This window comes from Salmo salar, chromosome 06, assembly GCF_965601325.2.
Source record: "Salmo salar chromosome 06, fSalSal1, whole genome shotgun sequence".
Lineage (NCBI taxonomy): Eukaryota > Metazoa > Chordata > Actinopteri > Salmoniformes > Salmonidae > Salmo > Salmo salar.
In genome coordinates, this window is record NC_138296.1 from 27540171 (window position 1) to 27564927 (window position 24757).

General features: G+C 42.4%; 2 protein-coding genes across 6 annotated transcripts in view; one reads left to right on the forward strand and one right to left on the reverse strand.

The window, feature by feature from the left end:
- Nucleotides 1–8926, reverse strand: part of LOC106606751 (lipid droplet assembly factor 1) — a 65727-nt gene extending 56801 nt beyond the window's left edge. Inside the window, exon 1 of the mRNA XM_082976404.1 lies at nt 8708–8926. The gene's annotated coding sequence lies outside the window, so the exon portion shown is untranslated. The remainder of the gene's footprint in view (nt 1–8707) is intronic.
- Nucleotides 3171–24757, forward strand: part of LOC106593977 (C-Jun-amino-terminal kinase-interacting protein 4) — a 61631-nt gene continuing 40044 nt past the window's right edge. For all 5 annotated transcript variants that reach the window (XM_045720020.2, XM_045720022.2, XM_045720021.2 and 2 more), the window contains exons 1-4: nt 3171–3722; nt 16252–16372; nt 22578–22648; nt 23857–23951. In XM_045720020.2, coding sequence (XP_045575976.1) covers nt 3423–3722; nt 16252–16372; nt 22578–22648; nt 23857–23951 — 587 coding nt within the window. In that variant the 5' untranslated portion in view covers nt 3171–3422. The remainder of the gene's footprint in view (nt 3723–16251; nt 16373–22577; nt 22649–23856; nt 23952–24757) is intronic.

The following is a 24757-nucleotide window of genomic DNA, read 5'->3' on the forward strand; positions in this document are numbered from 1 at the left end:
TTTGGAAAAAGGGCGTTTGATTTAGTATTTCCGGGTTTTTGGTTTATGGTCTATGTTTATGTATTTTTATGTGGAGTCTAGTGAGTGTGTTTCTATGGTTGATTAATTGGGGTTGGGACTCTCAATTGAAGGCAGGTGTTTTCTCTTTGCCTTTGATTGAGACTCCCATATATTAGGGTGTGTTTGTGTTTGTCATTTGTGGGAGATTGTTTCTTGTCTAGCGTATGTGAGCCTGAGAAGACTGTCTATATCGTGAGTTCGTTTTGTTATTTTGTATGGTCATTTTGAGTCTAATAAATGTTCAAAATGAGCCAACACAATTCTGCTGCATTTTGGTCCTCCTTTTCCGATGATTTCGCCATATCGTCTGACGACGACGAAATCCCTGACATAACTCAATAAAAAAATTTTTACATTGTTTGCAACAACAAAAATATACATTACTGTGCAAAAGTTTTAGGCAGGTGTGAAAGAAATGTTGTGAAGTAAGAATGCTTTCAAAATTAGACATGTTAATAGATTGGTAAATATAAACTAAATGCAAAGTGAGTGAACAGATGAAAAATATAAATCAAATCCATATTTGGTGTGACCACCCTTTGCCTTCAAAACAGCATCAATTCTTGTAGGTATGCTTGCACAAAGTCAGAGATTTTGTAGGCATATAGTCAGGTGTATGATTAAACAATTATACCAAACAGGTGCTAATGATAATCAATTCAATATGTAGGTTGAAACACACTCATTAACTGAAACAGAAACAGCTGTGTCGGAGGAATAAAACTGGGTGACGAATAACCAAACTCAGCTAACAAGGTGAGGTTGCTGAAGATAGTTTACTGTCAAAAGTCATACACCATGACAAGACTGAGCACAGCCTTGCATCAGCAAGGTCTCTCCCAGGCAGAAATTTCAAGGCAGACAGGGGTTTCCAGATGTGCTGTCCAAGCTCTTTTGAAGAAGCACAAAGAAACGGGCAACGTTGTGGACCGTAGATGCAGTGGTCGGCCAAGGAAACTTACAGCAGCAGATGAAAGACACCTCATGCTTACTTCCATTAGCAATCGGAAGATGTCCAGCAGTGCCATCAGCTCAGAATTGGCAGAAAACAGTGGGACCCTGGTACACCCATCTACTGTCCAGAGAAGTCTGGTCAGAAGTGGCCTTCATGGAAGACTTGTGGCCAAAAAGCCATACCTCCGGCGTGGAAACAAGGCCAAGCGAGTCAACTATGCACAAAAACACAGGAACGGGGGTGCAGAAAAATGGCAGCAGGTGCTCTGGACTGATGAGTCAAAAGTTGAAATATTTGACTGTAGCAGAAGGCAGTTTGTTCGCCGACGGGCTGGAGAGCGGTACACGAATGAGTGTCTGCAGGCAACCGTGAAGCATGGTGGAGGTTCCTTGTATGTTTGGGGCTGCATTTCTGCAAATGGAGTTGGGGATTTGGTCAGAATTAATGGTCTCCTCAATGCTGAGAAGTACAGGCAGATACTTATCCATCATGCAATACCATCAGGGAGGCATCTGATTGGCCCCAAATTTATTTTGCAGCATGACAACGACCCCAAACATAGTTCTTAATGACTCGCTATATCTTCAGCGTAAAGAAGAACAAGGAGTCCTGGAATGGCCCCCACAGAGCCCTGATCTCAACATAATCAGGTCTGTTTTTTTTATTGTACCTTTATTTACCTAGGCAAGTAAATGTAAGAGTTCCAAATGTCCACGATTTGTTCATATAGTATTTCACAAGAACATATGAATTCTTTAGACATACAGAACTGTGACAAATGCATGCTGAGGGCAAATAGAGAGCCACTCACCAACTCAAACAGTTCTATAATAGATAAAAATACAAAATATTCCCCCAGTCTCACCTTACTAATAGTGAGCTAGCAACTTTCAAACAATGATCCTCACTCTTCCCTACCAGCGAATCAAGGACATTTCTGAGGCACACTACACAGTTTTGGGATATTTTTCAATTAAAGTAAAGGACAGTATTGTTAAGAGTAAAGTAGGAAGACCAGAAAATAGTTGATAAGATATTAATGTGTCATGAAAGGAGGGTGGCTATTTGGCCTGGCGAAGCGGTTTTGTGGGCTGACTGAATGGGAGCTGATGATTGAGTTTTTCAATCAGCTGGTCTTGGTTGGTCTCGGCAAGAAATTATGAGTCCTCATTGTCCGAGACCGAGTCAAGACCGAGTAAAAATGTATCTGACACAGAGACTCCCAGGCCGGACTAGAGTAGGCTACTACAACACTGAAGATAACTGAGGGATCCATACATTATCCAGAGTCACTTGCCTACACTGAATAATAATACAAGTGGGTCTATCATACAGCCACATAAAACCCCACTGAATAGTGTAGGCTACTTCTTCCTTGCTTATAACTGACAAACATGATCCCTCTCGAGTGGGACAATTTTGCCAATTGTTTTTTGTTGTTTGTTTTAGTCTGCCGTTTAGGTCTTTGGGTTTGTGAGATAGTTGGTTACAAATACAATTTATAATTTGAGGAAACATTTTATTTATTGTATTTTATTTATTGTATATATTATTTAAATATAGTTTTTATTATTTAGTTACTTTGTTGAGGGAAACTTTACTATGACTGATAGTGCATTCATCATAAGAAAGCTAACTGTAAATCGCTCTGGATAAGAGTGTCTGCTAAATGAATAAAATGTAAATGTAATCATTATTAGAGCAGGGTCTTAAAGTATTTTGTAGACACAGAAATTTAAATAAAGATGCCTTTATTAACAGTATAGTGTCGTATTACTATGTTATTACTATGATGTGTTTGACTATATGACTAGCCCTAGGTTTAACGTTGTAGGATACAAATATTCGGTAAAACTACATTCCCCGTGTAAATTCCCCGATACGACGTCATCACGTGAAAGTCTATTCAGCTGGGCTGCGTTCAGTAAGTTTTGCGTTCTGGAACATTCAATTGAACAGAAACGGTGCTGTACTGAACGACCAGTTGAATAACGGGGAGATTGTGGGTTGGGGAAACTGAGGTATAATAAGAACGGTTGGGGAACACTGCCCTTTAAAGCGTCACTCCTTGCTTCAAGCCACTCATCGCCACACCCACCAAACGGGAGCAAACGTACAATAACGTTTTTGAAAACGTGTCATTCAGTACAAACACTTATTCAACGTAGCAAACGTTCAAGCGAACTGAACGCACCTCTCTTGTGAAAAGACGAAACTGGAGGAAAAAAATAATCCACGTCTATCGAACGCTTCCAGGGAGGTACTATTGCACGAATATTGTCATTTCAATTGAAGCTTTTAAAGGGAATACGCATTACATTTTCGTAAAGAAAATAACGGAATTCATAGTGGCGGGGTAAGTGTAAATCCAATTCACAGGACCTATTTGTTCAAGGAAGGGAAGAAAATGGAGTTGGAGGACGGAGTAGTGTACCAGGACGACCCGGGGACATCGGCTATGATGTCGGAGCGGGTATCGGGCCTGGCCAACTCCATCTACCGCGAGTTCGAGAAACTGATAGGAAAATACGACGAAGACGTGGTGAAAGAACTGATGCCGCTCGTCGTGGCTGTGCTGGAGAACCTGGATTCGGTGTTCGCAGAAAACCAGGAGCATGAAGTGGAGCTAGAACTGTTAAAGGAGGACAACGAACAGCTCATCACGCAGTATGAACGGGAGAAAGCGCTGAGGAAACACGCAGAGGAGGTGAGTCCGGGCAGCGAACGACGGAGAGAGAGAGGACATTGACAGCCGATTTGAAACGCTGCCTCTCGCTGCAAGGCCACTCAAGCCAGTGTTTTTCATCATCAAAGCATCCATACGGATGTCTATGTGTTGTGTAGAACATGCACGTGGTGCAACGTTGTCAACAAGGGATACCCACGAGGCAAATAATCTTATATTGTGTAAGGAGAGCCACGTTCGTAATATCAGCTCCCCAGTTAGATGAGTAACTGCATGATTAGTTTAGCATCATGCTAACAATAGCCTACCCATCCATGGTGGATTGATTCACAGTAGCCTCAATTTCATCATCACGCACTAACACGCGCAGAATGCACGCGACCGAGATGTTTTTCTCCTCCAACTCCTCCATCCTTTTTTGTCAGACTGTTTGCCTGCTTGGCTATTGTAGTTTACAGAAACAGCTGTCAGCCTCCTCTCACTTTGCATGTAAATATCTTTAGTATATTGTTTCTTCTCCAGAGGTAGACAGAGACACTGGGAGAACAGTCTTCCTGTCACGGTAAATCCGGTCATGGCATCAGAAACATCCCACCTGTGTTCTGCTCTCACAGCCATTAGCTCCTGTCTAGACCAGTGATGTGTTTTAACCATGTATGCCTGACAGGGGGTGCTGTATTTAAGCCACCCAGCAGTCATCTTGGTACTTATCAATTGTATGCATTTATCAATGTCTACATTCGTTTCTGACACGCATATTATATTACAGACACTTCAATGCATACTTTAAGTAAGTCAGGTGAGAGGCAGCCTCACCGCTCTCAGACTGACCATCAGATGCAGACCATCAGTCCCAGTAAAAAAATGCAAATGATTATGCTCACTCAGCAGTGCCTTGCAAGTAATACAACAAATGTTATATTACCAGTGTGATCATATGTTTTCAATATAATTTCTAAATGGTCTGTGAAGAACAACATTGGCAGGGCAATTCAAGCATAGCCAACATGCAGTGATGATGTATTGGGCCTATAGTCTACTGCACAAACCTCCTTGCTACAGAACTGTTTTTAATTGGTTCATGTTGCATAGGTTTAGGTAAAAAAAAAAATCTGAGTGGTAGATCTCAGATTGCATTTTGACTCAAAGTGATCTTGAATCAGTAAAGGTTGGTGACCATTGCTCTAAACTAAAGCATCAGTAATCAGACAAGAGTATAGACAAATACAGTCAGGCTATTATACAGCGTCCATAAGTGGGCAGCACTTACCTATTGTAGTTAGGAAAACCCTTAACTGTTTATGAATGAGTAGTTACACATTTACATTTATGAGAAGGGTGAATCAGGCCTCATGTTATAGAGAGAAACATTCCTAATCGGGGCAAGGTACATTGGACACACAGATGCTGTATTGTACCTCAGAAGCAGCAGGTTTAGTGACTCAGCAGTTTATCATGACTGCTCATCAGATGGAGAGAGGAGGGGAGGATGAGGTGAGAAAGGACAGAACAGAATTAAGAGGACAGGACAAGCGAGTGGAGAAGAGGACGGGAGAGGAGGAGAGATAAAACAGAACTGTGTTTTACTGGCACTTGCAGTATGAAGGGCTTTCATGCTATTTCTGTAGACACACCTTTCTCACTGTATCATCCTGAATGAGTTGTTACTTGAGTAATCATGACATTGCTACTCAAATATGTAAAAATCTAAAATCATCCGGAGTGTATAATACTGTGAGAATAAAGTTCCTTCTGTCAGTTCCATCCGTCAGTCTGCATCGTTGCAACTGCTTTGGATATGCGTCTGGGCGGCGGCGCCGGGGGGCAGGCAGCCTAGTGGTTAGAGGCAGGCAGCCTAGTGGTTAGAGGCAGGCAGCCTAGTGGTTAGAGGCAGGCAGCCTAGTGGTTAGAGGCAGGCAGCCTAGTGGTTAGAGGCAGGCAGCCTAGTGGTTAGAGGCAGGCAGCCTAGTGGTTAGAGGCAGGCAGCCTAGTGGTTAGAGACAGGTAGCCTAGTGGTTAGAGGCAGGTAGCCTAGTATTTAGAGTGTTGGGCCTGTAACTGAAAGGTTGCTAGATCAAATCCCTGAGCTGACAAGGTAAAAATCTGTCGTTCTGCCCCTGAACAAGGCAGTTAACCCACTGTTCCTAGGCTGTCATTGTAAGTAAGAATTTGTTCTTAACTGACTTGCCTAGTTACATAAAGGTTAAATAAAAAGATATGTGTCTTAAGCTCCTCCCTCTAGTAAAGGTAACATCTTAAGCTCCTCCCTCTAGTAAAGGTAAAGAAATAGGCATCAGGAATAGAAGAGGAATTTAGCATCTGTCCAGGCCCATACACAGAGTAATGACCCTACCTCAGTGGGTAGAACGATCACCATAGAGCTAAAGGTTGCCTTGCCCCTACAGCAGACCTAGGATCAGCTCATCCCACCACAATTTTTACCTCAGCCAACTGAGCTTTGATAAGTGGTTACAGACAACTTCATCCAAGACTCCGAGACTGGGACTACAGAGAGACTGACGGTCTGAATCACATCCAGTTCTCCTTCACTAAGACTCAGGGCCAGGCAGCAAAAGGTCCAACAAGCACACACACAAGGACACAAACCAAAAAACACAGAAATAGGTCAAACCAGACTGGGCAGTGCAGTTCGGCTTCACTTGCTGCACTGCCCAGTCTGGTTTGACCTATTTCTGTGTGTTTTTTGGTTTGTGTCCGTGTGTGTGTGTGCTTGTTGGACCTTTTGCTGCCTGGCCCTGAGTCTTAGTGAAGGAGAACTGGATGTGATTCAGACCGTCAGTCTCTCTGTAGTCCCAGTGCTGTTTCAGGCCCCTCAGCTCTGTCCAGGCTGTGACACAGAGACAGTGAGACACACACACATTCTTCCAGCCCGCCTTGGGTTTCTTAATCCCAGGAAGCCCTGTGTTCCCCAGAAAAGATGCAGATGAGGAGGAGGGGGGGTGGGGACCGAGGTTTTGGTATTGTAGGCTGTGCGGGTTATGATTTCCAGGTCATGTGATCCATTGTGATGGCCAGGGCTCACTGAGAGGGAGAGACCTCCCTGTGCCTTGGCTTCTATTATGTACTCTTGGGCCTGGTGTTGCACCGTAAACCTTCCCCATTTTACTCAATATTGACCTACTCTGTTTCCAAGGGAATGGTTTGTCAAACCCTCTTGGATTTTATCCAGCAGAAAATAAAGAGCAACATCTGTTCCCCTAATGTCTTATAGGCCACTCTGAAATATATAAAGGAAAACGCCACATTGCTGCTCAAGTACCTAAGTGATGTTATTATATCAACGTTTCCACCCTTAGGTCTTCATCAGCCAAAAGTACCTGGATGTGCATGTGTTCTTCAGCTTTTATAGGCCACTCTGCCACGCATTGATTCTGTTGTCGGTATTTAACAGATCGCTCAAATCGAAAACACAAACCTGGAAAAATAAAAAAGGGTGTTTGGGTGTGTGCATCTTCTCACCACTATGAGGAATAAAGTCTCCATGATATAGTAGTTTATCACGCAGTTTCCTTTGTAAAAATGATTGATACACTGTTTGACTGTTTATAGAAATGTGAGTTAGCGTAAGTAGGTTTCACTCCAGTTCGACATTAATCCCTATGGTGTGGTTATAAACTGCCACTTTACAGACATGTGGCAAGTAATACTTCATCCTTAACCAATGTTTTGAATCACTATGAATCCACATGGATGCAAACAATGTCCGCTCCCTCAGAGGTGGCACCACCAGTTCAAAAGCGGTGTGGCAAAATTCGTCTGCGTCTTTTCTGGGGCCTGGAGTTTTTCCTGATCATGACCTGGTCAGGTAAAACTCTGGGTCCTATTCGTAGGCTATGACAAAATATTGTTATTATACACAGCTTCCATTTTCATCTGTGTTATGACTATAGGCCTGTGGTTTTAATTGTCTGGTCATGTGAATTGAAAACAATCTTGACCTAAGGTGGCTCAAACTATCACAAACCTGGTTGTTATTCATTCTGAATATAATATCAAAAGAGCCATAGACAACAACTTCTGTGGACAACATACTCTGTAGTTTAGTGAACTACTATAGCAGGGCTGAGCGTTCTGCAAAGAATGGTTACAATGACTTTAAATATGATTTACACTCTACACACACACACACACACAATGTTAAGCAGTGGACTTTGAAAAATAAATACAGACAGGTTTCAATGTAGAAAGTATACATTTTATGTCATCTGATTAAAGATGAACTTCTGCAATTAATTCTGTAAGCTTTATGTAAGGCAGGGTTACATATAACACTATACACAGTAGACTTTGTAACAGTTTTTTTTATGTGAAAGTGATAAAACCACTAACCTTGTGTTGTTGTCTAACAATGTTGTTATTATCATGGCTGGCCAGCCTAGTGAAGCAAAGACACAGCCAAGGCTTGTTCATCAGAGTAGTGACTGACTCATCTACAAATCTCCTTGCATCATATGTAACTAGGCCTACTCATTATTATTTGTAAATTAGTCAGTCACCATTTACCCACAATGCATTACATATAAACAGAGCAAAAAAATTATCTTCCCCTTTTCAACACACCCTGTCTTTCAAAGATGATTCGTAAAAATCCAAATAACTTCACAGGTCTTCATTGTAAAGGGTTTAACACTGTTTCCCATGCTTGTTCAATGAACATGCACCTGTGGAACGGTTGTTAACCTCTCTAGTATCATTGGGACGCTAGCGTCCCACCTCGACAACAGCCAGTGAAATTGCAGGGCGCCAAATTCAAACAACAGAAATCCCATAATTAAAATTCCTCAAACATACAAGTATTATACACCATTTTAAAGATAAACTTCTTGTTAATCCAACCACAGTGTCCGATTTCAAAAAGGCTTTACGGCGAAAGCACACCATGCGATTGTTAGGACAGCGCCTAGCCACAAGAAACCATACAGACATTTTCCAGCCAAGGAGAGGACTTGCAAAAGTCAGAAATAGCGATTAAATGAATCACTAACCTTTGATCTTCATCTGGTTGTACTCCCAGGACTCCATGTTACACAATACATGTTTGTTTTGTTCAATAAAGTCCCTTTTTATGTCCAAAAACCTGTGTTTTATTGGTGCGTTTAGTTCAGTAATCCGAAGGCACAAAGCGCGCTCTCAACATCCAGACGAAAAGTCAAAAAAGTACAATAAAGGTTTGTAGAAACATGTCAAACGATGTTTAAAATCAATCCTCAGGTTGTTTTTGTCATAAATAATCAATAATATTTCAAAATCTTCGTCAATAGAAAAGGAGAAACAAGAAAGGCTCTCTCCCGATCAAACGCTGGGCTCATGTCTGGAAATTTCCACTGTCCACTCATTGAAAGTGCTGTATCTCCCTCATTTTTCAGAGTAAAAGCCTGAAACAATGCCTAAAGACTGGCCACATGTAGAAGAAGCCATAGAGATAGTGAACTGGGTCCTAAGTCTTTGTATGGTGGATAGGCTTTCAATGGAAAAACAGCCTTTCAAAATAATAGTACTTCCTGGATGGATTTTCCTCAGGTTTTTGCCTGCCATATCAATTCTGTTATACTCACAGACATTATTTTAACAGTTTTGGAAACATTAGAGTGTTTTCTATCCGAATATGCATATCCTAGCTTCTGGGCCTGAGTAGCAGGCAGTTTAATTTGGGCACGCTTTTCATCCAAAATTCCGAATGCTGCCCCCTACCCTAGTGAAGTTAAGTCACTAACAGCTTACGGACAGTAAGCAATTAAGGTCACAGTTATGAAAACGTAGGACACTAAAGAGGCCTTTCTACTGACTCTGAAAAACACCAAAACAAAATTCCCAGGGTCCCTGCCCATCTGCGTGAACGTGCCTTAGGCATGCTGCAAGGAGGCATGAGGACTGCAGATGTGGTCAAGGAAATAAATGACAATGTCCATACTGTAAGACGCCTAAGACAGCGCTACAGGGAGACAGGACGGACAGCTGATCGTCCTCGCAGTGGCAGAGAACATGTAACAACACCTGCACAGGATTGGTACATCCGAACATCACACCTGCGGGACAGGTACAGGATGGCAACAACAACTGCCCGAGTTACACCAGGAACGCATAATCCCTCCATCAGTGCTCAGACTGTCCGCAATAGGCTGAGAGAGGCTGGACTGAGGGCTTGTAGGCCTGTTGTAAGGCAGGTCCTCACCAGACATTACCGGCAACAACGTCGCCTATGGGCACAAACCCACCGTCGCTGGACCAGACAGGACTGGAAAAAAGTGCTCTTCATTGACGAGTCACGGTTTTGTCTCACCAGGGGTGATGGTTAGATTCGCATTTATCGTCGAAGGATTGAGCGTTACACCGTTACACCAAGGCCTGTACTCTGGAGCGGGATCGATTTGGAGGTGGAGGGTCTGTCATGGTCTGGGGCGGTGTGTCACAGTATCATCGGACTGAGCTTGTTGTCATTGCAGGCAATCTCAACATTGTGCATTACAGGGAAAACATCCTACTCCCTCAAGTGGTACCCTTCCTGCAGGCTCATCCTGACATGACCTTCCAGCATGACAATGCCACCAGCCATACTGCTCGTTCTGTCCGTGATTTCCTCCAAGACAGGAAAGTCAGTGTTCTGCCATGGCCAGCTAAGAGCCCGGATCTCAATCCCATTGAGCACGTCTGGGACCTGTTGGATCGGAGGGTGAGGAATAGGGCCATTCCCCCCAGAAATGTCCGGGAACTTGCAGGTGCCTTGGTGGAAGAGTGGGGTAACATCTCACAGCAAGAACTGGCAAATCTGGTGCAGTCCATAAGGAGGAGATGCACTGCAGTACTTAATGCAGCTGATGGCCACACCAGATACTGAGTCTTACTTTTGATTTTGACCCCCCCTTTGTTCAGGCACACATTATTCCAGTTCTGTTAGTCACATGTATGTGGAACTTGTTCAGTTTATGTCTCAGTTGTTAACCTCCCTGGGCAAGGTACAGCCAGTGGAATCGCGTGGCGCGAAATACAAATACCTCATAAATGCTTTAACTTCAATTTCTCAAACATATGACTATTTTACACCATTTTAAAGACAAGACTCTCATTAATCTAACCACATTGTCAGATTTCAAAAAGGCTTTACAGCGAAAGCAAAACATTAGATTATGTCAGGAGAGTACCCTGCCAAAAATAATCACACAGCCATTTTCAAAGCAAGCATATATGTCACAAAAACCAAAACCACAGCTAAATGCAGCACTAACCTTTGATGATCTTCATCAGATGACACTCCTAGGACATTATGTTATACAATACATGCATGTTTTGTATTTATATCAAAAAACAGCTTTTTACATTAGCATGTGATGTTCAGAACTAGCATACCCACCGCAAATTTACTAAATTACTCACGATAAACGTTCACAAAATACATAATTATTTTAAGAATTATAGATACAGAACTCCTTTATGCAATCGCGGTGTCAGATTTTAAAATAGCTTTTCGGCGAAAGCACATTTTGCAATATTCTGAGTAGATAGCCCGGCCATCACGGCTAGCTAATTTGACACCCACCAAGTTTGGCCCTCACCAAACTCAGATTTACTATAAGAAAAATTGGATTACCTTTGCTGTTCTTCGTCAGAATGCACTCCCAGGACTTCTACTTCAACAACAAATGTTGTTTTGGTTCCATATAATCCATAGTTATATCCAAATACCGCCGTTTTGTTCATGCGTTCAGGTAACTATTCGAAGGGTGACGCGCGAGCGCATTTCGTGACAATTGTTTTTCAAAATATTCCATTACCGTACTTCGAAGCATGTCAAACGCTGTTTAACCTCTATGTGACCGGCGGGACGAATTCGTCCCACCTACGTAACATCCACTGCCAGCCTGTGGCGCGATTTTCAAAATCTTCAAAATCCTATTACTTCAATTTCTCAAACATATGACTATTTTACAGCCATTTAAAGATAAGACTCTCGTTAATCTAACCACACTGTCCGATTTCAAAAAGGCTTTACAACGAAAGCAAAACATTAGATTATGTCAGCAGAGTACCAAGCCAGAAATAATCAGACACCCATTTTTCAAGCCAGCATATAATGTCACCAAAACCCAGAAGACAGCTAAATGCAGCACTCACCTTTGATGATCTTCATCAGATGACAACCCTAGGACATTATGTTATACAATACATGCATGTTTTGTTCAATCAAGTTCATATTTATATCAAAAACCAGCTTTTTACATTAGCATGTGACGTTCAGAACTAGCATACCTGAATTAACCAGACAGTTGCTTTGGTTTTTGATGTTGTTACGGCTCTGTGTTACACAAAGTTTAATATTCCATTGAGGTATGTGTGTAAAGCTATTTTGTAGGCAAACTGAATGCGCACAACAGTAAACCGATAATCTCATAGATAACCTCACCTGAATACCATATTCATAATGTATCAAACTTACGGGGAATTCGCTAACATTTTACTAAATTACTCACGATAAACGTTCACAAAAAGCATAACAATTATTTTAAGAATTATAGATACAGACCTCCTCTATGCACTCGATATGTCCGATTTTAAAATAGCTTTTTGGTGAAAGCACATTTTGCAATATTCTAAGTATATAGCCCAGGCATCACGGGCTCGCTATTTAGACACCCGGCAAGTTTAGCACTCACCATAATCATATTTACTATTATAAAAATGTCATTACCTTTTGTTGTCTTCGTTAGAATGCACACCCAGGACGTCTACTTCAATAACAAATGTTGGTTTGGTCCAAAATAATCCATCGTTATATCCGAATAGCGGCGTTTTGTTCGTGCGTTCCAGACACTATCCGAAATAGTAAAGAAGTGTCGCGCGCTTGGCGCAATTCCTGACAATAAAATTCAAAGTATTCAATTGCCGTACGTCGAAGCATGTCAACCGCTGTTTAAAATCAATTTTTACGTCATTTTTCTCGTAGAAAAGCGGTAAAATTCCGACAGGGAATCTCCTTTTCGGCAAACAGAGGAAAAAATCCCAAAGGCGGGGGCGGTCGGGGTCACGCGCATAAGCTAGTGTCTCTTGATGGGCCACTTGAGAAAGGCGATAATGTGTTTCAGCCTGGGGCTGGAATGACGACATTCTCTTTTTTCCCGGGCTATGAGAGCCTATGGAAGACGTGGGAAGTGTCACGTTAGAGCAGAGATCCTTAGTAAATGATAGAGATGGCAAAGAAGTTCCAGAAATGGTCAGACAGGCCACTTCCTGTAAAGGAATCTCTCAGGTTTTGACCTGCCATTTGAGTTCTGTTATACTCACAGACACCATTCAAACAGTTTTAGAAAATTTAGGGTGTTTTCTATCCATATGTAATAAGTATATGCATATTCTAGTTACTGAGTAGGAGTGGTAACCAGATTAAATCGGGTATGTTTTTTATCCAGCCGTGTCAATGCTGCCCCCTAGCCCTAACAGGTTAAAATAGCGATAATATTCCAACCGGGCGACGTTGTATTCATTCAAAGGCTGAAAGAAAAACATGGAGAATTCTCATGAACGCGCATCTCCAGTGTCACTGTCCTCAGCCTGACCAGTAACAAACAGAGCTGCTGTACTTCGCCCAGAGACTGCAGACATCTCATTACACTTTCTGGCGCCTTCTGAGCGCCAATGGAAGCCTTAGAAAATGTCACGTTACAGCACAGATGCTGTATTTTTGATAGAGAGGCTACAGAAGGACAATAAATTGTCAGACAGGGCACTTCCTGTATGGAATCTTCTCAGGTTTTGGCCTGCCATATCAGTTCTGTTATACTCACAGACACCATTCCAACAGTTTTAGAAACTTTAGAGTATTTTCTATCCAAATCTACTAATTATATGCATATTCTCATTTCTGGGCAGGAGTAGTAACCAGTTTAAATCGGGTACATTTTTTATCCGGCCGTGCAAATACTGCCCCCTAGCCCCAACAGGTTAAATCTTGTTATGTTCATACAAATATTTACACATGTTAAGTTTGCTGAAAATTAACACAGTTGACAGTGAGAGGATGTTTCTTTTTTTGCTGAGTTTAGATGTTCTCGACAATGGATATTGAAAACATATTTCACCCTTCAAGACTCTGCTTGCCTAGACTCACTGCACTGCTTCCAACAACACATTGTTGGGACATGAGACGGTCGATAAAACACCAACGTTTCAGATGACACAAACTGACACTGGTAGTAATCCAAAAGAAATTATGCAATTTTAACCATCGGTTCAAGAAGTATCTCTGGGTAGGCCAAGGGGCCCGTTCAGAAGAACAACATTAGATAACTAAAGTGCTGCAGTGGAGAGTGGAGATGATGACAGGGCAGCCCGTTTCCCAAATGGCACCCTATTCCCTATATAGTACACTACTTTTGACCAGAGCCCTAAGGGCCCATTTGGTGCACTACATAGGGAATAGGTTGCCATTTGGGACGCAATAACTGTTGAACCACATTAACCAGAGTCCTTATGAGGGGTAATATGAATCGTGGGGATATGGAATGTTCCACGCTGTAATTCCTCATATGCATCCTCTCCTCTCTCCTTTCCTCTTTATTGTGTCCATCCTTCCCAGCATAGGTTGGTTCCCTTGTGCTCACTGTAGGAACTGATTTCCTGTCAAATCCATATATTCAATTATTAAATCAACTACTTTCAACATTTTAATTGAAAATAATGTACCCCTTTTCATGAAGTAGATTTTATTGAATGTTACTCATTCTGTTGCACTATTTTAACCAAACCTGCATTACCAGTTCATATCAGTAGGTGTCACTCTGCTTTAGCTAGTCGAAAAAGATGGCTGCCTGTCTCTGTAGTTGTGAAAGTTATGGTGGTGCTAGAATCCACAAATTCACTCTTTATGGTTGGACAAAAGTGTGTTCATATTGTCTGTAGACTGCTCTGCGGTGGAATTTGTAGATTTTGTACTTTTGAGACAGTAAAATTTGCAACACAAACCTTTGTGAATAATCACCAGCAGTGCAAATAAAATAATATGTCAACGAACATTACTGGACTAACAAACTGTCTGACTAACCTTTCCAGGAACTTCCGTATCCATTGTCCTTGGGTAGCAGCAGCAGATCGTTTCATCTTCTTTATCCTGTGCCAAACACTTTATTCAGTGAGTCTAAATCATAATGTTAGCTGCTGGCTGCATGATTGCATCAACCTAGCTAGCTAATGTTAGCTAGCTAGCTATCTAGCAAGGCTACTCTAAAGCTAACGTTAGTAGTTTTGTTAGCTAGCTAGCTATAGATTGGATCAGTCTAGATAGTTTTAGATGACTAAACTGCTTTTATTAACTGCTTTTATTCACACATGCCTTGTTTTCCATGAGAATGTGTGTTCGCTCTCTGATGAGGAGGGTTTCCACTAGATAACACGACCACAAAGTCAGATTACTCCAGGATTCCACACTGGAGAGGAGCGTGAGCGAAGAAATAAACCAAGTCCAGAGTCAAAAAACGATGTGCTGGTGCAACCAAACATAGTTGCTGAGAGGCGTGGTTGATTAGGCTCTGTAGGCTGTAGCTAGGAGACCACTGTGACTGACAAGTGAATCCACCTGTCACAGCAAGCATGGGGGTTACCACGTGAAATCCCAGGGACAGGGTTTTATTCACTAAAACATGTAAACGAGCTGAAATTGGGGGAGGTACTATGTCAACTTGTCCAATAAGAAATGCCTGCTTTCATTTCTGTTGCAAAATGTTTTTCTATGACGTGAACTATTGAATTTGTCTGGTAAACATGTTCAATGCCGCTGCATTCACACCAGATTGAAGTACTGGGGCAAATGCTGTCTTGCCACACGTTTTCCAGCGGCTTTGCGCTCCCTGGTTTGTTCTTCTAGGGGAGAGGAGCACAGAAGGCCTGGATAATACAGTATGGTGGCCAGATGATTAGCTGCGGCCTTTCTAGCTGTGTTGAACGTTACAGGTAGAAATGTATTGTATAGAATGTCATGGCTTTGTTCAATGACTAAAAAATATCATTATCTGATGTACTGTAGGTAGCTCTAATTTCAATGCATCTACAAATGTGAAAACAGAAAAGAAGAAAGGAGAGGACTGAAGAGAGGGCTAGAGTAAAGGATTACAGCTGGCAGGATGTGGAAACGCACACACACACACACACACACACACACACACTGGCTTTCTGTCCAGGACACACTTCTCTGACACACCAGGAGGATGTGGGAGGGGAGGGGACCTGCATTTCCTGGTGAACAGAAGACTTCCAGATCCTGGTCTCTCTATCCTGTGGGAGTCTAACGTAGTAGTAGACATCCTGCTTCTTAGAGTGTAGTCTAGACTATGTTGTGGCAGTAGATACACATGTACCCCTCTGCATAACGTACAGAGGGGTCCTGTCTTTGGTCAAATAATAATTCAGCTTTCTATATTCACAGTGTCTCTTTGTGTTATGCAATGTGTGGTGCGTGTGTGTGTGTGGTGTGAGAGAGTGGTGTGTGTGTATGTGTTACTGACGAGAGAGAGTTACTGAGAGTCCTCTGTGTGTCTCTGAGCAGAAGTTCATGGAGTTTGAGGACAGTCAGGAGCAGGAGAAGAAGGACCTTCAGAACCATGTGGGCAGAATGGAGTCCCACTCCCGCCAGCTTGAGCTCAAGATCAAGAACTACGCAGACCAAAGTAAGTTTACACACCACTCACTCACTCCCACACACTCTCTCTCTCACACACACACACACACACACACTCTCCCACACACTCTCTCACACACAAACACACACACACACACACTCTCTCACACACACACACACACACACACACACACACACACACACACACACACACACACACACACACACACACACACCCACACACACACACACACACACACACACACAGACTGAAACCCGAATCAACCCGTTACCCTCCACTTGCGCGTTCACATGCACCTCCGCCATTAGCACAAGTGTCCTAAAGCTGAGTGAGTGAAAACTATCGAGGGTGTAGGGGCTTGTTAGCCCCTCCGGTAGGCACTTCGACTGAGCCTGCAACACTGCCTGCTCCATAGCAAAGTGCAATCCCATAAAGCACTGCGTTATTTTTGAGTTTGCCCAATTTCACACAAAAGAATGGAGAGACGTGCCTTATGCGTTTGTTTATGTCTAATGTCGAGACTTGACACATGTAAAAGATGAAATACCTCCCAAATTAAATGTTTAACTGTTGCTGAGGTTTAGATTTTATAAAACGACAGGGTGGATTTGTTCATTTGAATTTCATGCTTGTTTTATTATTTAAAAGTGGAACATGAATTGCATCATTTAAGTCAGGAGTGTGTCCTGACGTTGATGGGTTACTGATCCCCTCGCCACTCTCTGGAAGTCACCCTCAGAGTTTCATCAGAAACACGTGACAACGGAGTGATTTGGATAGGGGCGAGGAGGTGGTTTGGGATTCACCATCTCACTCCTCTTTCTCCTCTCTCCCTCTCACACTGAATCCACACATACATTACCCACCCACACACCTAGGTACATACATGCATTTCACATCATTGGTATGCCTACCATTTTGCACACAGCAGTCCATATATAGCATCTCCATGGAGCCCAGTGCAAATGTATTTCCATGGTATTCTCTGCCTCCGCTTTTCTCGTCTCCCATTAATCCCTCTGATAATTAATTAGACACACACACACACATACACACGCATGCGCGCGCGCGACACACACACACACACACACACACACACACACACACACACTCACACACACTCATTCATTCACACTCTTTTTGGGTGACAGTAATGGGATTACAGGATTACTGTTACTCCCATCCTCTTTAAGTGGCATCCTTTAGGGAACACATGCATCCACAGTCTGATGTGATAGCGCAAACCCCTGTTAGCAGTGACTTATTGAGGAGGAGAGAACCATAGTTTCATAAACTGACATACTGCTGTTGTTCTTCAGTCTTAGGAACATGCCAATCTGACTGCCAGTTCCTGCTTCAGCCATTTCCTTTATTGTTGTCATGCGAAACAGTTACTGAAGCAGAAACAGACTGGCAATCCAGGACTGGGAAATGCAGATCGTAACGGCACACGCCCTGTGTGTATAAACAGTCACGAGTCCCATCCGTGTAGTTAACCATCTGTAGAGCACGCTGCCCTGGCTGCTGCCACTCCCAGTCTGTGGTGAATAATTCATGGGTCATTATGTTGTTCCAGACAGGCGTTCTCCGACCAGGGCAGAGTCCACAGCTACTCTGTGTAGAGTAGCCCACAAGCTACTCTGTGTGGATAGTCTTAAACTGCAGGCATCTTCTCTTACTTGCCCTCCTACTTCAATTGGGAAGCTTGTATGAAAGGAGAAGATGAGTGGCCTTTCAGATCCGTGGTTACTTTGCAGGACAATGGTACACTAGACTGCTGTTTAGACATGGTGTGTATCTGCAGCAGGGTTGTGGTCAATTCCAGTAAATTCTGGAAGTACACTGAAATTCCAATTATTTTCAATGCTTTTCAGTTATGAAAATTGGATTTTGGTTTACTTTCTGAATTGCCTGGAATTAAAATGGAATTGACCCCAACCCTGATCTGCAGACACAACTCTTGGTTTCTTTGGCAATGGCGTTCATTGTCTTTTGTCAAAAGAAGCAGAATATTGCATAGATGCAGTTCTTCCTCTCACCCAGTCCACCCAACAGAGTGAGCCAACGTTCTAAACACACTAACTCGGTCTACATCATACCCACTCTCGCCACTCCTCAGGGAAGGAGCTGTCCTGCGGATGCCTGCAGGGCAGGCAGACATATAGGCCCGTCCCATAGCTGGCCACAGTCACTGTGGTTCGTATGAATGGCTGGGAAGTATTTCCACCACAATGTGTATGTTAATGTAATACACTGCACTGATGCTTAAAAAATGTGATGAATCAATCCATCCATATGGTGACGGTTAGGCACCAGGCTAGACATGTACAGTATACATGGTAAATGAGTGCAGTTGTATAGCACTTACAGTATATGGCTCTGGCTAATTAGACCTAAGACAGGGAAGACCTGAATGGAGATCAGAAGACAGTTAGCTACTATTCAATAATGCAGTATTTACATAGCCTATACTCTTACGTACAGATCTGAGAGCCGATCTATCCTACCGAACGAACGAACGAACGAACGAACGGTCAGAACAACCTGTCCTCCTCTATGTGATGTGGAGTAGTGGTCCCTCATTCAGGAGATGTGTAATGGCTTCATATAATATCAATAACACCACATGGAGATGATGTTAATTAGGGAGATGGGGATGGGGCCCTTATCATGTAATATACAGTCAGATAGAATGAATTCATTGGTCCCTGCTATGTTGATCAAAGGGAATTTATCCACCAAAGAGGATCTGATCATGCTGTAATGAAGACCCATGAATAACGACATGCTGCACCCACTACTGGACTGCACTGCACTGCCAGTCCGATGACATCATCATAAATGGCCCACCACCACAGCCTTGTGTGACATGCATTCCTAGTGCCAGTAGGCTACATCATGGAAATGGTACTGTTGACCTTGTTGTAGTGGTGCCATGTTCCCATGTTACATCATTCTCCCAGTACGCAATTATCTGACTTTACAGATTATTGTAGGGTTACCCCTGTACCAGAACATCACCATGAAAACCTCTAGCCGCTTCAACTCTGTTTCATCTAGACACAGAGTTGAGGTGCTCTGTTTCATCTAGACACAGAGTTGAGGTGCTCTGTTTCATCTAGACACAGAGTTGAGGTGCTCTGTTTCATCTAGACACAGAGTTGAGGTGCTCTGTTTCATCTAGACACAGAGTTGAGGTGCTCTGTTTCATCTAGACACAGAGTTGAGGTGCTCTGTTTCATCTAGACACAGAGTTGAGGTGCTCTGTTTCATCTAGACACAGAGTTGAGGTGCTCTGTTTCATCTAGACACAGAGTTGAGGTGCTCTGTTTCATCTAGACACAGAGTTGAGGTGCTCTGTTTCATCTAGACACAGAGTTGAGGTGCTCTGTTTCATCTAGACACAGAGTTGAGGTGCTCTGTTTCATCTAGACACAGAGTTGAGGTGCTCTGTTTGATCAGTATTCATCAACAGCACATATAAATTCATCACATGAAGTTACCCCGCCCTTATTTTCCTTTCACATCAGAAACAGACACAGCATCCCTCTAGAATAGTCATGGCATTTTCAATTCAAACATTACCATAACATCACAGCAGTATTTTCAATTCAAACATTACCAGTGTCCCAGCAGCGTTTGAAGAGTGTTAATGTCAGTGTAATTGATAGTATCCCTGTGCTGTGCTCTGGCTGTTGTGCTGCTCAATGCCAGGTTTAGGCTAAACCAGACAGACTAATGGGAGGATTAAGGTTTTTTGTCACGTCTTAAATCGGGCCTATTTAAAATCCTTTGAGAGAGATTACCTCCTCTCAGTACTGTGAGTTCCCCGCCCCATTGGCGTCACTCAGCATTCTGGTGTCTGATGGCTTATTACTGTTGAACTGAGGACACCTAGTGGCAGATCATTGTCATTACAGGGAGTAGAGTATAGCTAGTCCCACATCTTTCCATGTTGGGCTGCTTTTAATTGATGTTGATAATGTGGGCTGGCTGTAGTGGCTATAACAGCATTGATAACAGACACAGTCGTCTCTCTGGAAACACAAGAATATGAAAGTATTTTATCTCAGTTCAGAGCAGTTCTATTTGTGTGGTCATTGAAGCTTTACCTTTTGTCACAATATGGTGTTACTAATGACTCATTGGTTAGCCTCTATGCCTGTGTGTTTCCTTATAAGAACAGCTACTCATTAAACAGCTGACTAGACTGGCGTTGGATAAGACTGACTGACTGACATCATCTGACTGACTGACTGACTGTCTGTCTGACAAATTGATCATCTGACTGACTGACTGACTGACATCATCTGACTGACTGACTGTCTGTCTGACAAACTGATCATCTGACTGACTGACTGCTGACAAACTGATAATCGGACTGACTGTCTGTCTGACAAACTGATAATCGGACTGACTGTCTGTCTGACAAACTGATAATCTGATAATCTGACTGACTGTCTGACAAACTGATAATCTGACTGACTGTCTGACAAACTGATAATCTGACTGACTGTCTGTCTGACAAACTGATAATCTGACTGACTGTCTGTCTGTCTGACAAACTGATAATCTGACTGTCTGTCTGACAAACTGATAATCTGACTGACTATCTGTCTGTCTGACAAACTGATAATCTGACTGTCTGTCTGACAAACTGATAATCTGACTGACTATCTGTCTGTCTGACAAACTGATAATCAAACTGACTGTCTGTCTGACAAACTGATAATCTGATTGACTGACTGTCTGACAAACTGATAATCTGAGTGTCTGACAAACTGATCTTTTGTCTGACTGTCTGTCAGACAAACTGATAATCTGACTGTCTGTCTGACAAACTGATAATCTGACTGACTGACTGTGACAAACTGATAATCTGACGGACTGACTGTCTGACAAACTGATAATCTGACGGACTGTCTGTCTGTCTGACAAACTGATAATCTGATTGACTGACTGTCTGACAAACTGATAATCTGACTGTCTGACAAACTGATCATTTGACTGACTGTCTGTCTGACAAACTGATCATCTGACTGACCGTCTGACAAACTGATCATCTGACTGACTGTCTGTCTGACAAACTGATAATCTGACTGACTGACTGTCTGACAAACTGATAATCTGACTGACTGACTGTCTGACAAACTGATAATCTGACTGATTTACTATCTGATAATCTGACTCACTGTCTGTCTGACAAATTGATAATCTGACTGACTGTTTGACAGACTGATAATCTGACTGACTGACTGTCTGACAAACTGATAATCTGACGGACTGTCTGTCTGTCTGACAAACTGATAATCTGACTGACTGTCTGTCTGTCTGATAATCTGACTGACTGTCTGTCTGTCTGACAAACTGATAATCAAACTGACTGTCTGTCTGACAAACTGATAATCTGATTGTCTGACAAACTGATAATCTGACTGTCTGACAAACTGATCATTTGACTGACTGTCTGTCTGACAAACTGATCATCTGACTGACCGTCTGACAAACTGATCATCTGACTGACTGTCTGTCTGACAAACTGATCATCTGACTGACTGTCTGTCTGACAAACTGATAATCTGACTGACTGACTGTCTGACAAACTGATAATCTGACTGTCTGTCTGACAAACTGATAATCTGACTGACTGTCTGTCTGACAAATTGATAATCTGACTGACTGACTGTCAGACAAACTGATAATCTGACTGACTGTCTGTCTGACAAACTGATAATCTGATTGACTGTCTGTCTGACAAACTGATCATCTGATTGACTATCTGACAAACTGATAATCTGACTGACTGACTGACAAACTGATAATCTGACTGACTGACTGACAAACTGATAATCTGACTGACTGTCTGACAAACTGATAATTTGACTGACTGTCTGTCTGACAAATTGATAGACTGACTGACTGTCAGACAAACTGATAATCAGACTGACTGACTGTCAGACAAACTGATAATCTGACTGACTGTCTGTCTGACAAACTGATCATCTGACTGACCGTCTGACAAACTGATCATCTGACTGACCGTCTGACAAACTGATAATCTGACTGATTTACTATCTGATAATCTGACTGATTTACTATCTGATAATCTGACTGATTTACTATCTGATAATCTGACTGATTTACTATCTGATAATCTGACTGACTGACTGTCTGACAAACTGATCATCTGACTGACTGTCTGACTGATGTTCTTTCTTCTTTTCTCCTTCAGTCGGCAGGATGGAAGAGCGAGAGTCTGAGCTGAAGAAGGAGTTCAACTCACTCCATCAAAGACACACAGAGGTAAAGAGAGAGAGAGAGAGAGAGAGAGAGAGAAAGAGAGAACTCTTCCTATCTGTGTTGTTTTTCTAAGAATAAGATTTAAAGTAGCAAAAGTAAAACTAACCTCTCTGTTCTGTCCATTACAGATGATCCATAACTACACAGAGCATGTAGAACTAACCTGTCTGTTCTGTCCATTACAGATGATCCATAACTACATGGAGCATGTAGAACTAACCTGTCTGTTCTGTCCATTACAGATGATCCATAACAACACGGAGCATGTAGAACTAACCTGTCTGTTCTGTCCATTACAGATGATCCATAACTACATGGAGCATGTAGAACTAACCTGTCTGTTCTGTCCATTACAGATGATCCATAACTACATGGAGCATGTAGAACTAACCTGTCTGTTCTGTCCATTACAGATGATCCATAACAACACGGAGCATGTAGAACTAACCTGTCTGTTCTGTCCATTACAGATGATCCATAACTACATGGAGCATGTAGAACTAACCTGTCTGTTCTGTCCATTACAGATGATCCATAACTACATGGAGCATGTAGAACTAACCTGTCTGTTCTGTCCATTACAGATGATCCATAACAACACGGAGCATGTAGAACTAACCTGTCTGTTCTGTCCATTACAGATGATCCATAACTACATGGAGCATGTAGAACTAACCTGTCTGTTCTGTCCATTACAGATGATCCATAACTACATGGAGCATGTAGAACTAACCTGTCTGTTCTGTCCATTACAGATGATCCATAACAACACGGAGCATGTAGAACTAACCTGTCTGTTCTGTCCATTACAGATGATCCATAACTACATGGAGCATGTAGAACTAACCTGTCTGTTCTGTCCATTACAGATGATCCATAACTACATGGAGCATGTAGAACTAACCTGTCTGTTCTGTCCATTACAGATGATCCATAACTACATGGAGCATGTAGAACTAACCTGTCTGTTCTGTCCATTACAGATGATCCATAACTACATGGAGCATGTAGAACTAACCTGTCTGTTCTGTCCATTACAGATGATCCATAACTACATGGAGCATGTAGAACTAACCTGTCTGTTCTGTCCATTACAGATGATCCATAACTACACGGAGCATGTAGAACTAACCTGTCTGTTCTGTCCATTACAGATGATCCATAACTACATGGAGCATGTAGAACTAACCTGTCTGTTCTGTCCATTACAGATGATCCATAACTACATGGAGCATGTAGAGAGGATCAAGCTCCACCATATGAGTGTAGTAGAGACTTCAGACTCTGGAACAGTGGGCAGAGTCAGGTAAGTCTTGGTGTTATACAGGTAACTGCCAAAATAATGGAAACACTTGATTAAATGAGGGTTCAAAGTCTATTGAAAACAGGTACTTCCACACTGGTCTGTTTCCTGAGATAATTAAGGAATTAATATGCCATCATGCATAAATATTCTGGGCAGGTCATTATTTTGGCTACCATGGCTATCCCCCCATAGGATGACAAGGTCCCATCCACAGGGGATGAGTGGTTTGATTATTTTACTTTTTTAAATTTAAACTTTATTTAACTAGGCAAGTCAGTTAAGAACAAATGGTTATTTACAATGACGGCCTACCCCGGGCAACACTGGGCCAATTGTGCACTGCTGTATGGGACACCCAACCACGGCCTGATGTGATACAGCCTGGATTCAAACCAGGGACTGTAGTGATACCTATTGCACTGAGATGCAGTTCCTTAGACTGCTGTGCCACTCGGGAGACAGAGTTGTGAGCATGAAAAAGTACTTAAGTAAATATACACTGCTCAAAAAAATAAAGGGAACACTTAAACACAATGTAACTCCAAGTCAATCACACTTCTGTGAAATCAAACTGTCCACTTAGGAAGCAACACTGATTGACAATAAATTTCACATGCTGTTGTGCAAATTGAATAGACAACAGGTGGAAATTATAGGCAATTAGCAAGACACCCCCAATAAAGGAGTGGTTCTGCAGGTGGGGACCACAGACCACTTCTCAGTTCCTATGCTTCCTGGCTGATGTTTTGGTCACTTTTGAATGCTGGTGGTGCTTTCACTCTAGTGGTAGCATGAGACGGAGTCTA